The 16504-nt window shown below is 40.7% G+C and overlaps 1 protein-coding gene across 1 annotated transcript in view; it reads right to left on the reverse strand.

The window, feature by feature from the left end:
• The window catches only part of SYTL5 (synaptotagmin like 5), a 233454-nt gene that overhangs the window by 37815 nt on the left and 179135 nt on the right, over positions 1 to 16504 (reverse strand). The window contains exon 7 of the mRNA XM_081564242.1: positions 14625 to 14759. Within this exon, the coding sequence (XP_081420368.1) occupies positions 14625 to 14759 (135 nt within the window). The remainder of the gene's footprint in view (positions 1 to 14624; positions 14760 to 16504) is intronic.

Genomic DNA, 16504 nt, shown 5'->3' on the forward strand with positions numbered 1-16504 from the left:
AGTGTTTTAGTGACTGACTCATGGTACACATTTAATAAATGAAGGCTAAAAATAATGTCATTTTTGTAAATGAGTTTGATTCACTTTTATGTTTGCTAAAATGGATTCAATTCCGTTCAATAATGATTCATGGAAAAAAAAAAAAAAACAACAACAGTTCCTACCTGGAGGTGATAACAATTTTCTTATTAAATGGAGTTTCATAAGTAAATAAGTTTTGACAAATTAGAGTTTAAAGGAAGTGTTTGTCCTTCTTTCATTTTTTGCCATCAGTGAGCACAAAATATGCTCAGTAGTAAAATGTAAGCCCTCGTGAATTTCACTCTTTCAGTTACTATTTTAATAATTTATAAGTGTACCTGTAATAATAAACATATTCTTATTAAAGCACAACAGTGACAGTTACTAGTGATTAGAGCTCACAGTTGAGCCAACTGGAGGAGAAACTTATAGGAATAAAGGAAGGGCATATTTTAAAGAGAATGATGGTGCATGGGTCATTAGTAGAAGAAAAATCTGGCAGAAGAATTAGCAATAAACATTGGAGCTGTTAATCACAGCTTGTAACTTTTTTCAAGGCTCTGCACCAGAGAAGCCACCAAAATAAAATATGCCCTGATTGATACAACCAGCCACCACAACTCTCAAGATTTATGCAAACAGCAGCTGCATTTACTGAGTATTGTCTAGGTGTTCGACAGTCTCCACTCCACAATATTAATTTTTTTTTCCTTAAAAAAAAGGTATGAACATTCGTACTTTACAGATGAAGAAACTGAGGCTTAGAGAGGTTAGGCACCTATTCTACACATGCATACAGAATTAGTATTAATAACATACAGTGTTAGTATTAACATATGATAAAGTCAGAATAAAAACAGAATTATCTGCTTATTCAAAGACAGCATTCAAGCTCATGCTAGTTCTTCAAATTGTTTATGCATCATTTTGCCAATTAAATTGTTACAACCAGGTAGGTTCTACATGGATAAAATGTAGAAGAGGAATGCTATCAAGGGGAAGATAATTAAAGGACTGAGAGAGCTGGGAGTTAGTTTCTTAGAATTCGATTAAGAGAGCTTAGAAAATTTTCTGGGTAGCAGTCCTTCAATGCTACACAGAAACAGTCCCTGACAGGTTCTTTCTAGAACTGGCAGTCTGAATAAATTATAGTACTATGGACTCTGCTCAGAAAGGGTCTATGACTGTGTCTTTTGTGTCTGATGACAAGAAAATAAGGTTTTGGGATTAAATAGATTGATACAGTTTGAAATTCTTTGGTGATTTCCCTGAGCCCTCTAATCTCAGGTGCAACAGCTCTACATTTGGCAACAGTTAACAATATTTATACCTTTCCCAAGTGATGCTGTTCTTTCTCACAAGTTCAATGGAGAAGGGACTTAGAGACCTACCCAGGGATGCTGTACACAGTCCAGAGGTTCTTTACTCTTACAGTAATACTACCAAAAAAAAGTCTCTCCCTACTGTTTAAGGTTTTTTTTTTTTAAAAAGTGAAAGTCACTCAGGCATGTTCAACTCAAAAAAAGTGAAAGTGTTAGTCATCCACTCATATCCAACTCTTTGTGACCCCGTGGTCTGTAGCCCACCAGGCTCTCTGTCCATGGAATTCTCCAGGCAAGAATACTGGAGTGGGTTGCCATTTCCTCCTCCAGGGGATCGTCCTGATCCAGGGATTGAATCCATGTCTCCTGCATTGACAGGTGGATTCTTCACCGTCTGAGCCACCATACTGTTTTAGGTAAAGTCTCAAAGAGAAAAGGTTGGGCTGAATCTTGCAGAAATGAACCAAGAGATTATGATCCAAGGGAATTTGTGTGGGTATTTCTGCTTACATCTGTGATGAAGGTCCTCCCAGACCCAGGTGGTCTTGGAAAAGTCACCATGGATTAGCCTTCTTAGAACCCAAAGTCCCGTTTATGTGGAAGCTCTGGCAGAAATTGATTAAGTGTGGTGATGACATTCAAGAGACTATCCTGTAATAAGGGGAAAAAAAGCCTTTTGCTCATAAGCCAGCCATTCGAAATTATTGTTGCCAGAAGCATTATCTTAAAAATGACACACACTTTCACATTTATCCCTGACATTTACTGTGAGCTTCTTAATAATATTTTCCTCTCAGTTGAATGCTTCATTTGATTAAACTAAAAAAGATTTAGTCTAACGAGGCAGAATATAATAAATACTTGTGTGGCAACTCTTTCAGATGTTATGCAAAAACTGACATAAAATATGTGAATCTTTGCCACTCAAATAGGAAGAGGATAAAAGCCTCCTCAAGCCAAAATTAGAGAAATTTAAAGTTCAATTAAGAAAGAGCTATTTTGGATCCATATATCATGTTAGTGATATTTAAATTAGAAATATTAGAAATCAGTTCTAACAAACCTTGAAGCTAAAATCTGCTTAGGGGGAAACTGACAAGAAAGGGATACATTCCTTTTGACCTAATAGGCCCAAAGTATGGGGAATGTGACACTGTCTGGGGAGCTTGGAAATCCTGTTACTTGCAAGACACATTTCCAAGGGCAGGAAAGAGTCTCCCTTATTTTAGCTTACTTTTAAAAAGCCTTCCGTTTTGTTATCTCTAATTTCATGCTGGCCTCAAACCTTGATAATGGCTTCCTAGATATATCGATTTCTAGGTCAAGAATTCAAGGAGAAGGGACAGAAAACGCTAATTTAACAAGTTCCCTTTCTGGTTTACAGTGTGGTCTCCCAGGAGTTGAAGCCCGCAAAGAATTTCCCAGGATTCAATCTTCCCAGAGCAGACTGATAAGGTTGAGCCTGTGTCTGCCTGCGAAAATGAATGTTTTCGTAAAAGATCAGCCAAAGACAGCATTAACCTGAAAGATACCATGCTCAGTGGGACAATGAGGCTAGGGTATAACATGATACTAAGACGACATAATATTCATTCTGCAGTTTACATGCCTTCCTAACTCCTTTTAGTTATTTGAGATCTGAAATAAACACCTGAGAGACAGGCAAGAGAGATTGTAATTAGAAAGTGAAGCGAGCCTGTTAAATGAGAAAGAGGTGCTAAAAAGGAGAAACAAAAGGGAAAAAAGTTGAATGTGGCTCAACTTCCTGGTTTTTGGTGATCCCCAACCGCAACTTCTTTGTCCCCACTGTCTTATGGGAGATGGGTGGCCCTCACCCTTGGCTGCACATCAGAAACACCACGGGTGGCCCTCACCCTTGGCTGCACATCAGAAACACCGTAGGAGATTTTAAACAACCCCATGCTCAAGCTGCACCCAAAACTAACCACATCAGACCCTCTGGGCATGGGATCTAGGCATCAAGATGCTTTACCATCACTCACCACTCCATCACCAGTGACTGCAATATGTAGCCAAAGCTGAGAAACACTGGCCTCAACTGTGGATGAGTTTGTTTCAATAGGGCCGCACCACACAACAAGTAGGATCTTCCCTGACCGGGGATCGAGCCTGTGCCCTGCACTGGGAGCGTGGAGTCTTAACCACTGGATGCCAGCCAAGTTCTGTGGATGAGTTTAAATTCACTCATCTTAGGCATATCTCCAAATGTACTATTCCTCCCTCTCATACCACAATTATTCAGCACACTGCTAGCATCAAGAGCCCTGAGCAATCCTCATGGCTTAGCATGTGACGAATGGGAGGATGCTTTCTGCATCAGTGAGTAAATGTGTGGCACCGGAAGAGTCAGCAAACTATGACCCCTGGATGGAACTGGGGTCACCACCTGTTTTTGTATAACTTGTGAGCTAAGAGTGAGTTTACATTTTCAAGTGATTGAAAAAACTTAAAAGAAGAATATTTTATAACATGTGAGAATTACGTGAAAGTCGCACTTCCGTGCCATAAATAAAGTTTTATTAATACGCAGGCATTCCCATTCACTTTATACACTGTATACAGCTGCTTTTACAAAACTGCCAGCTAAAAATTGGCACTTGCCATTTGCCTCTATGAGAATTAAATCACTTAGCCACTGCGGTCACTGACCTTCAAATACCTTAAAAGGAGTCCAGGGTGGAGATCAGGAATGAGGCACTCTGTGCCTCGTATCTATAAAATTACTAAAATCGTTAATAGTGACATCTGTTCCTTTTGACTGGCAACAATCTTCTGTCAAAATCTGTGTTTGACTGCATGTACCCTCTTCACTAAAATCAAATATAATACTGACTGACCTTCCCCCTTGCCTCTTTGGAACAGTTTCTGAGAGCTATCTGAGAGGCTGTCTCCAGGGCTGTAGTCCTCATTCTGTCCCAAAAAACCTTAACTCACAGCTCTCAGGTTGTGGGTTTTTTTTTGCTTTTGTTTTTTGTTTTTTTTCAGTTGACACTCTAACAGCAGAGTGAGTAGTTGAGACGGACACCATCTGGCCCCCAAACCCAAAAATATTAACAATCTGTTGTTGTTTGGATGCTCAGTTGTGTCCAACTCTTTTTGACCCCAGGGACTGTAGCCCACCAGGCTCCACTGTCCATGGAATTCTCCAGGCAAGAATACTGGGGTGGGTTGCCATTTTCTTCTCCAGGGGATCTTCTTGACCCAGGGATTAAACTTGTGTCTCCTGAATTGGCAGGCAGATTCTTTACCACTGAGCCACCAGGGAACAATCTGTACCTTTACATAAACGTTTGTTGACCCCTATGTGTGTGCCTGAGAATACAGGGTCACGAACACACAGGTATGTTTGTCTCAAACTCTTGAGACTTCCATGGTGGTTCAGTGGTTGGAACTCTAAGCTTTCACTGCATGGAGTGAGGGTTCAGTACCTGGTTGAGGAACAAAGATCCTGCATGCCATGAATGGTGGCCAAAAATTAACAGAAATAAATTAAATAAGTAAATAAATAAATACCAAACTCTTTGGGGAGGTCAATACATCCCAAAGCAATGAACAATACATGTGTGTTTGTGTGTGTGTTAGTCACTCAGTCATGTTGGACTCTTTGCAACCCTATGCACTATAGCTCACCAGGCTCCTCTGTCCATGGAATTTTCTCCATGGCAAGAATTCTCCAGGCAAGAATACTGGAGTGAGTAGCCATTCAATTTTCCAGGGGATCTTACCAACCCACAGACTGAACTCAGGTCTCTCACATAGCAGGTAGACTCTTTACCGTACTTACGCACAAATGAAACATCTTAAGAGCTCTTGACCACTGAATTAGGGAAGCAGAGAAATACAGAACTGGAAATTCATTAAGCAGTTTCTCTCGCTGCAGTTTCCTCTGAAACCACTGGTTTTATGTGTCTGAATAACATATATTTTCCTTCTTTTTCCTTTTTGAAGAAAGGACAAATATAATACAATGTGGGAGGTGTTCAGTGAAATTTTGTTCAATGAATTAGTGTTAAGAACATAAAGAACCTTGATCATTCAATTTACTAAAACAAAAGCGGGTTTGTTTGATGGTCTTAAAATGTTTAGGGCTTCCTTAAAATATCTCTTTTCTTTAAAAGGACTCTAAAATGGAAGAGACAGTCATCATGTAGGAGGGACTCTGGGTATGAGGAAAAAGAAATTAAGGACAAGTAGAAATCTCAGTCTGATAATATTTTGTCATTCACAATCACAAGAAAATCCTGTTCCCATGTCTTGTTTTTAAAGAATGGCTCGAAGCCAGTTGGACAAGAGGCCAGCAGCCATGACAAATATTGGGTGGACTAGAAGTTAGAAGCGAGAAAGCCAATTGCCCTCACCTCTAGACACCATGGAAAGCAAATATTTATCAGAATTTAGCTTTCAGCAACTAAATGGAACAAACCCTTACTCTGTACTTAGTATTGGGTTGGCCAAAAAGTTTCCTTGGCTTGTGTTTTTCCAAAGAGTCTTAAAAACCTGAGTGAACTTTTTGGCCAACCCAATAGTTTGGATTTCCTAAACTCTTGTTCTACCTGGGATGCTATGTTGCTTATAAGAAAAAAGCTATCAAGGTATCAAAAGCCATCCACATCCTGATCAATGAAGCTCTCCATCTCATCTTTTGTAAACCACATTTCAATTTTACACTCTAAAAACTCTGACCTGGGACTTCCCTGGTCCAGTGGGTAAGAATTCGCCTGCCAATTCAGGGGACACAGGTTCGATGCCTGATCCAGGAAAATGCCACATGTCACAGGGCAACCAGGCCTGTGTGTCATGATTACTGAAGCCCAAGCACTCTCGAGTCTATGCTCCACAAGAGAAACTACCAGAATGAGAAGGCCCCGCATCACAACTAGAGAGTAGTCCTCACTCACTGCAACTAGAGAAAACCTGCATGCAGCAACAAAGACTCAGCAAAGTCAAAAATAAACAAACAAACAAACAAAAAAAGATGGTAGCTAGAAAAAGAAACATTAAAATATATTTTTAAAAAAACCCTGAACTGTTTGTTTTCTAGCACTTGCAAAATTGCTTTATGTATCTTTTCCATTGAACTTTCTGGTTCCTTTATCTAGGATGTTCTTCTCACCTCTCTTTGTGTGGCCAAGTCCTCCTCACTCCTTCAAATTGCTTCGGGATCATTTCCATGAAGCTCCTCTGATTCCTCTGGATGGTTACATGCCTGTCTCTTGTTTTTTCATAGCACACAGATTATCTTTTTATCATGATACCATGTTGTTGTTCAGTCACTCAGTCATGTCTGACTCTCTATGACCCCATGGACTGTAGCATGCCAGGTTTCCCTATCCTTCACCACCTATAGGAGCTTGCCCAAACTCATGTCCATTGAGTCAGTGATACCATCCAACCATCTCATCCTCGGCTATCCCCTACTCCTCCTGCCTTCAATCTTTCCCAGCATCAGGGTCTTTTCAAATGAGTCAGCTCTTTGCATCAGGTGGCCAAAGTATTGGAGTTTCAGCTTCAACATCAGTCCTTCCAATGAACACTCAGGACTGATCTCCTTTAGGATGGACTGGTTGGATATCCTTGCAGTCCAAGGGACTCTCAAGAGACTTCTCCAACACCACAGTTCAAAAGCATCGATTCTTCAGTGCTTAGCTTTCTTTATAGTCCAACTCTCACATCTATACATGACCACTGGAAAAACCATAGCCTTGACTAGATGGACCTTTGTTGGCAAAGTAAATGTCTCTGCTTTTTAATATGCTGTCTAGGTTTGTCATAACTTTCCTTCCAAGGAGTAAGCGTCTTTTAATTTCATGGCTGCAATCACCATCTGCAGTGATTTGGGGGCCCCCAAAAATAAAGTCAGCCACTGTTTTCACTGTTTCCTCAACTATTTGCCATGAAGTGATGGGACCAGATGCCATGATCTTAGTTTTCTGAATGTTGAGCTTTAAGCCAACTTTTTCACTCTCCTCTTTCAATTTCATCAAGAGGCTCTTTAGTTCCTCTTCGCTTTCTGCCATAAGGGTGGTGTCATCTGCATATCTGAAGTTATTGATATTTCTCCCAGTTATCTTGATTTCAGCTTATGCTTCATCCAATCTGGCATTTCACACGATGTACTCTGTGTATAACTTAAATAAGCAGGGTGACAATATAAAGCCTCGACGTACTCCTTTCCCTATTTGGAATCAGTCTGTTGTTCCATGTCCAGGTCTAACTGTTGCCTCTTGACCTGCATACATGTTTTTCAGAAGGCAGGTAAGGCGATCTGGTATTCCCATTTCTTGAGGAATTTTCCACAGTCTGTTGTGATCCACATAGTCAAAGGCTTTAGCATAGTCAATGAATCCAAAGAAGATGTTTTTCTGCAATTCTCTTGCTTTTTCTTTGATCCACCGGATGTTGCCAATTTGATTTCTGGTTCCTCTGCCTTTTCTACATCCAGCTTGAACATCTGGAAGTTCTCGGTTCACAAAATGTTGAAGGCTCACTTGGAGAATTTTGAGCATTACTTTGCTAGCATGTGAAATGAGTACAATTGAGTGGTAGTTTGAACATTCTTTGGCATTGCCTTTCTTTGGGATTGGAACAAAAACTGACCTTTTCCAGTTCTGTGGCCACTGTTGAGTTTTCCAAATTTGCTAGCATATTGAGTGCAGCACTTTACTAGCATCATCTTTTAGGATTTGAAACAGCTCAACTGGAATTCCATCACCTCCACTAGCTTTGTTTGTAGTGATACCATATTGTCTTGAAATTGTTGAGTCATCCCAACCTTCCCTGACAAATTGGAAGTTCACCAAGGGATAGAAAAGCAGCACTGTGTAAGAACTTCCACATTTACCACTTGGCATATTGTACTAGGGGGCTTCCCTGGTGGTTCAGTCAGTAAAGAATCCACCTGCAATGCAGGAGATCCGGGTTTGATCCTTGGGTCAGAAAGATCCCCTGGAGAAGGAAAGGGCAACCCATTCCAGTATTCTTGCCTGGAAAATCCCATGGACAGACGAGCCTGGCAGGCTACAGTACATGGGGTCACAAGAGTCAGACTCAACTTAGCAACTAAATGAACACATACAGTACTAGGCCAATAACATTGGCAGAGCTATATGTTGAATTTATTTGTATAAATAAAATGCATAGGTGAGCGAGTCATTTAGCTCTACTCCTCAATGATCTAACAGAATAAGAAAGGCCGTTACTCTGTCTTAGCTACCCTGAGCATGTAATGTGTCACCTAATACACCTTAGGTAAGAGTGAAGTAAGTCAGAAAGAGAAACACATCAATGCATGTATGTGGAATCTAGAAAAATGGTACAGATGATCCTAGTTCCAGGGCAGAAATAGAGACAGAGATGTGGACATGGGAAGTGGGGAAAGGAGGGTGGGACAAATTGGGAGATTAGGATTGACACATATACACAACTGTGTGTAAAACAGAGAGCTAGTAGGAAGCTCTTGTGTAGCACAGGGAGCTCAGCTCCATGCTCTATGATGATGGAGAGGGGTGGGGTGGAAGAGGGAGGGAGGGAGGTCCAAGAGGGAGGGGATCTATGTGTACAAATAGCTGATTCACTCTGTTGTACAGCAGAAACTAAACACAACATTGTAAAGCAATTCTACTCCAATTTAACAAAAAGAACGCAGAACCCAGGGGTAGTTCAACTAAGTATGGTGTCAAGGGTCTGGCTGAACTCCTGATCTCCATATTGCCTCACATTATTGATGTTTATAATGAGGAAAGTCACATGTATACAAAGAAAACACAAATCAGGGGCTCCGGCGGTGTGAGACACTGCACCTTTGGAGGAGGTCTGGGAGCAGTTATGGGGGGATGCTGCAGCAGAGGGCAGTGTCCCACCCATTCCCACTCAGCACTCACCCTTAAGCACAGAACTCTGTTTACTATGAATGCACACAACTCTAACCAAGATGATTTTTTTCAATCCCAAGAGCCTGGAGCTCCTGTGCACAGAACAAGTCAGAATAAGTAAGAGATCTTCCCAACTCAGGGATCGAACCCGGATCTCCCACATTGCAGGCAGATTCTCTACGATCTGAGCTACCAGGGAAGCCCACTCTAGACCTCATGTAACTCGAAAGGATGCAGCCACAGTTCAAGTGAATCACATACTCTCATAACTCTGCTATTTCTCACCTCTTCTGTCCCCTGTCAATCACTTCATGGAAGGAAGAGTCATTTTTCTCAGGACACCAGGATTTTGCGAATTGCTTTAGGCTTAGTATTTGTGAAGCTTGTGGCTTTAATTGCTCACCCTTTGCTGCCACTAAGAAGGACTGAGCTTACTCAAAGCAGGTTAAAATAAGAAGAAAGGAATTAGCACCGGACACATCGGACAAATTAAGCAGAGGCACAGGAAAGAGGTGAAAGTAATTTTCCTTTGGAGAACAGTCCTTATAACCATTATTCTTTTGCGTCACAAAACTCTCACAGCTAGTATTACAGAATGAACTGGACGTACTTTTAGAGATGTATGATATATTTGAACAATTTTTAAAGCCTGGTAAGGAAAGGAGTTTGCTCAGAGCATTAGAAACTAGCTATACAGCATTTTATCTACTGCACAAAACAAACCAGTATTGACTTTGTGGAAGTGGTCCTGACTCAGAGCTAAAACACTCCCAGCTTGCTAATATTTCAAATAGTAGTAAGAGGATGCTGCCTAATTGCCATCTTAATCTCAAAGATGTTAATGAAAATGACATTGGGGACAGGAAGATGATTTTACTTCTGATGAAAAAAGGATGTGTCACATAATGACAGAATGGGTTTCATCGACTTATTTTGCCCAAAATAATAGATATGAGGAAAGAATGACTTTTTTAGTCATTAAGATACCAAACATGTCTTATTTACTGGAAGGAAAGAGAGAGAGAGAGACAGAGGGAGAGGGTGAGCCAGAGGGAGGGAGCTGGTGGATGGGATGAGAATGAGGACCAGCTAAGAAGGTAAGGGCTTCTGTGAATGGTGTGGTTTCTGCTTTTGGATCAGAGCCAACCAAATCAGCTTGTGAAGCTTCACAGAGACTGTAACAGTCAGTCCTGGGCCTCCCAGAGAACAAGTAAGAACAGCTGGATAAAACTAGAATATGTTTGGGCAGGGGGTGGGGTTGGGGGACAGGAGAAACTGGTTGATTGTCAGAGGTACAGGTTCCTGTGGTTCAGTACTTGCCATATCCTCCAATGTCATGATACAAATGCTGCTGAGAAACACAGCAGCATCCTTTATCCATCTTCTTACTGAACAAAATCAATTTTCAGCTCTAAGTTCCACTCTTCCTGTATTTTAGGGGACAGTATTGATATCCCCTCCAGATTCCCTCAGATCCCTTGCAGCAGGCTCCACCCACCCATCCCAAGCTTCTGGGTACTTTTCTGCTAATGGTTTGCACTTATGATGTTCAGAGCTTTGCCTCTAGCACTGGAGGCCAAGCATGCCTTGAAGTATGCCTCCCCTGACCCTCAGTTAAATCTGAATTTCAGATAAAAATCAAGAATTTTTTAGTATAAAAATATACTATTTATACAGTACATACAAATACGATTTCATGAAACGTATTTTTTAAGAAGTTTTTTACCTGAAAATAAAATTTAACTGGACATCCTGTATCATCATTTGCTAAATCTGGAAACCTAGTCTAAGGTAACCTATAAACAACGACCTATTGGGACAGAAGTGCAATGGTCCAGCTCCTCAAAATGTAAAAACCTAGAGATACCAATACTTCATGCCCCAGAATCCCCTGCAGGATTAAGCTGAGTTCTCAAACTCATACCTCACCAGAGACAGCAAATTGCTCATCTTCTTCACTTTTTTAAAAAGTTGAGGTATAGTTGCTTTACAATATTTTGTTGGTTTCTGCTTACAGCAAATTGAATCAGCTCTATGTAGACATATATTCCCTCCCTCTTGGACCTCCCTCTGACCCTGCTCCATCCCACCCATCTAGGTCACTTACTCCCTTACTGGTAGCTCCCGGAATCATTTCAATTAATAAATTACTCACTTAGGAATCCTTGTCTGAGGATTCATTTCTAGGAGAGTAGGATTTTTTTTTTAATTTTCAGTTTATGTTGGGGTATAGCCAATTAGCAGACAATGTTGTGACAGTTTCAGATGAACAGGAAAGGGACTCAGCCATGTATATATATATATATATATATATATATATATATATATATATATATATATATATATATATATGTATATATATATATACCCATTTTCCCCTAAACTCCCCTCCCCTCCCATCCAGGCTGCCACATAACATTGAGCAGAGCTCCCTGTGCTATATAGTAGGACCTTGTTGGTTACCCATTTAAGTATAGCAGTGTGTACATGTTCATCTCAAACTTCCTAACTATCCCCTCCCCCCATTCATCTCCCCAGCAACCATAAGTTCCTTCTCAAAGTCTGTGAGTCTATTTGATTTTTTGTTTTTCAGTATTAGCTAAGACTTTTTTTTAAAAGGATTTAAGATAGATACCTCACAAATCACACCACATCAACAACTCATCACAGCGTGAAAGGAATTAGGAGTCACTGTCTTGAAGAGCACTGTTTGTTAATTACAGTTCACATTTATATACCTTTGCAAAATCAAAACTCAGCTGTCTCATGTGTCAAGTCCCAAGAAACCAGTAAAGAGCCATTTGCCGTGTTCCTCTGAGAGGCTGCTGCGCTTTGCATAAGCCATTCATACACTTCCCTGCTTTGAAACTTCTGAAAAGAAATAAAGTCTAACCAGGCATCTGAAAAACAATCATTTCCACTCCGATATGAGTTTTTAAAACCGATGCTCAAGCCCAGCTGCTCCAGGAAAAGAGCAATGAACTATGAAGAAATATGCGTGGAAGAGGAGAAAGGGGAATTAACTGCTAAGCTAGGCCAGGTAATAGATGGCAGAGACCAGAATTTTGCAAATTCTCTTTTGGGGAACTGCTGTTACAGGGGAGGCTGCAGTTCTGCTTGAAGAACCTAATGAGAAAAGAAGGTCTGCAAGCTTGACTACTTGGCTTTGCAGAATTCCTCCAGCTCCAAGAAAATAAAAAAGGAGTTAACATCTTTTAGGGATGGGAGTGAAGAAAAGATAGGCCACCTCCTGCCCCCACTTCCTAAGGAATAATTTGGGGATAATGTAACTCATCTCACAGTGGCAGTCCTTTAGTGAATGAGTCATCACTGCGATAAACACATGTTCCAGGAAAAGGACATTTTGCTCTACTGATCTCCCAAACATCCTGACTCTCCTTGTTGGGAAGACATTGCTCTTGGCCTGGTTCAGTCGAAGCACCCTGACTGTTATTAACATATTCTATCTCTAAACCAAAGCACCCTAACCATTATATTCTATCTATTGATCTTGGGTATTTACAATCTCAAAGATAAAGTCTATTTAGGGACAACCTTCCAATTTACAACAAGAGACCCCTGGGTCAATACACCAGTCTTTGGTGAAACATGTCCATATGGCTTTATAGCTTTACATGTGTGGTTCTTTTTAATGCACGGATTTTTTTTTTTCCACCCATAGTAAATACTACAGTACTCCAGGATCCTCAGTTGGGTAAATCCTTGGATATGGAGCTGCATGAGGATACAGAGGAGCTGTGGATAGGAAAAGCTTACTGTCAAGTTATACTCGGATTTTTGACAGGCAAAGTGAGGGGGTGGGGTCAGCGCAACTAACTCCTATGTTATTTCAGGTTCAACTGTATCTACCCGCAGAAGTTGTTAAGACACAAGGAATAAACCGAGGCAGGTAGATTCTGAAACAACTGTGTAAGCACTGTGACATTGGAGAGTATGACCCTTACTCTTCTTAAGTAACTGTAAAATGAAATAATTTAATTTTCTTCATTGAGCCAGGAGACTAAGTGTTTTGAATGGGGGACTCCATCTTTCCTCTTTATATAGATATATTGTCCCTTTTAAATGCCAGCCTGAAATATGAGCCAAGATAGCTCATCCAGTGAGTCCCCACGAGGCTGAACAAAAATAGCATCTCTAAATAATTTTGATCCCTGTCTGAGAGTTAGGAACTCAGCAATCAAAACCAAAAATGAGATTTTCCTACATAAGGTTTTGTGGGACAAGATAGAGGGCCACCCCAAGAGAAGCCAAAGGAAATGATTTCAAGGACAAATGCAACCAGGGTTTAAAGTATTTTTTGTCATAAAGGAAATATAGCTACATTCTTGAGAATTTGGAAAGGAATGAATACAATCATAATCTTCTGATAGTGGATGATAAATGATTTATTTTATGCTTATTTTTTTCTTTGAAGTTTTACACAAAGTGACACAAGTTTGTAGGAATGCTATAGGGGAAAAGATATCAGTATGGATAGTACCTGCGCTCTTAAATGACCCATGAGGATAGATCTTTTTTCTCATCGTTGCCTTTGATAATATACCAGTCATGAAAATCAGCCTTGACTTCTGTTCCAGCAGGATAAAGAACATTCAGCCTGATAGGAAATGACTAGGCTCTTGGCTATCCTTCCTCTCTTTATTTTTCTTGACAAGGTGATAGCTCTATGCATGGGAGATTTGAGGAGCTGGCCCTCTGATAACAACTTAGAGGTGGCAGAACTATAAAGAAGTGGAATTTATGCAAATTCTCTGAGGCAATTCAAAGGAAATTATTACTAATTTTTTAAAGTTGCAAGAAACGTATCTGACACCTAGAGGTTTCTTTTTCCAAAGCTTAAACAGAAAAAAATCAAGAAATCAATGAAAACAATTTATTTTCCTGGATTTATCCATGTGAACTGCAGCCCTGAGTCCCCAAAAAACATCAAGCCTCAGCCATGCAAGTAACACAGATGATTTCGATAGTTCCAGAAATATAAGTGCTTACCATTTCAAATAAAAACTATCCTCCTGGATTTTCACATTATGTATTAGAAGATCTCTGAGAGGGAATACATGACAGGTATCTAGAAGCATCGTTTGGATAGAAATATACAAACCTGGGCTTCCCTGGTGGCTCAGACGGTAAAGAATCCACCAGCAATGTGCAAGACCTGGGTTCAATCCCTGGGTTGGGGAGATCCCCTGGAGGAGGGCATGGCAACCCACTCCAATATTCTTGCCTGGAGAATCCCCCTGGACACAGGAGCATGGCAGGCTATAGTCCATGGGGTTGCAAAGAGTCGGACAAGACTGAAGTGACTGAGCACGAATGCACATACCCTGTCCTCAGTCTATTCCTTTGGCCAATCTGTTATGTGTCTTACCTGTCGGAACCAGGGGCTGACTTTAAACTCCGAAAATTGTGGCTTTCTAAGTCCAAGCTGTAGCTCCGTCCACTTTCAGTTTTTGGAGTGATGATTTCTCCTCTGGTTGCTGATCTGAACTTGCTAAGAAGAAATCTGAAATTACACACACACATATATATATATATACATATATTTAAAAGGAAGATAAGAAAACACTGAAGTATATCATTTTAAGAATACCATTTATTGTACTTCCAACAGTATATAATTCTTCAATGAAGCTGACTTGAGGCTGAGAAATTCTGGGGAGTCCCCATAGCTTCTGCAACAGAGTATCAAAGGTATCAGTAGAGGCGGTGAGGGCATTCTCCCAAAGCCATATCAGCTGCTGGTAGGCTAGGACTCTGTCCTTCTAAGAAAAATACCATTGACTTTGGGGACTCACCACTATCACCTGAGAATGGAGAAGAACTGCCCGGGCTGAACTTATTTACACAATGCTGAGAAAAGGGGAGTTTGAACACATCTTGCTCAGAGAGAAGAGCTATGATGATCCTCTGGGATCAACTAATGTAGCAACTTACTAGACTGCAGCTCCATGAGAAGGACAACTCTTGTTCTTCTTGTTCCCTGTTATGTCCCCTGAGGTTAGAGGGAGGCCTGGCATGAACTAGAACCCAGCCAATTCTTGAGGAATAAGTGACTGCACGCATGCTCCTAGGGTAATAAGTCTGAACAGTAGAATGGCTCACACCACGTGAAACTTGGTGTGAAATTTGGGGAAACTGCATTCCCATTTCCCCAAATTATTTGGAACTTAAGCAAAAAGAGCTTTTCAGAAACCAACATTCAGGTCATGATCCAATCTACCAAAAGCCTCAAACACGGGTCTTTTCAAATGCACTCACATAAAGACAAACCAAAGCTATTTTCCTTTTGTGATGGTATCAGTAGAGACCAATTCATTTACTTTACTGGCTATAGTTTTCTCATAGGGAAAAACTATTCCAGAGGTACTGAGACGATCTTAATAGGATCTGCCAAGTTGTCTGTTTCAAAGACCACTAGTGGAGTGTCTCGTCAAAGTGTCAGAAGCTTCAATCTGCCTGCAAATTACATTTTTGGTGAGAATAGCACTTAATATTATGTCAAATGATGTTGCTTTGAGAACCACTGTGTACATGTCCTTACCTCTGCACAGCTGCTTCCAGTGTCTCCTCCATGTGAACTCACTCTTCCTCCTCTTTTGTTACCCTGGGCCCTCTCCCTCTTTCAAGCTCCTCATCAAGACCCACTTAGAATTTGATGCCTTTCCCAATGGTCCCTGTGCCCTCCCAACATCGATAATCTAATATTTAATTATTTATTCCCATATTATATCTTTTGCAGTCATACAGCTTCCCTGGTAGCTCAGTGGGAAAAATTCCACCTGCCATGCAGGAAACAGAGGTTCAATCCCTGGGTCAGGAAGATCCCCTGGAGAAGGAAATGGCAATCCAGTATTCCCGCCTAGAAAATCCCATGGATAGAAGAGCCCGGCGGGCTATAGTCCATGGGATCGCTAAAGAGTTAGACACGACTGAGCTACTAAACAACAACAACAAACTTCTTGCCATGTTTCAAAAAGGCTATCAGGTCGCTCATATTGTCATCTTAGATTTTCCCCAAATCCTTCTCTACATTATTAACTTTTCAAGTGTGGACCTTTGAACCTTTTCTTTCTAACTAGGTGTTACATTCTTTGATGACAGAACAATCAGATCACAGTTTGGAGTTTAAGCAGAGCTCAGTCCAGCACTAGGACTCTTGACAATTCAGGATGTATATCATTCATGGTATTGTTTAGCTCCTTACTGTCTCCCAGCTCCAGGCTTGCCATTCTGTAACCCACATAGTGA

The sequence above is a fragment of the Giraffa tippelskirchi genome, chromosome X (genome assembly GCF_054371585.1).
Source record: "Giraffa tippelskirchi isolate mGirTip1 chromosome X, T2T-mGirTip1v1.2.pri, whole genome shotgun sequence".
In the NCBI taxonomy this organism is placed as follows: domain Eukaryota; kingdom Metazoa; phylum Chordata; class Mammalia; order Artiodactyla; family Giraffidae; genus Giraffa; species Giraffa tippelskirchi.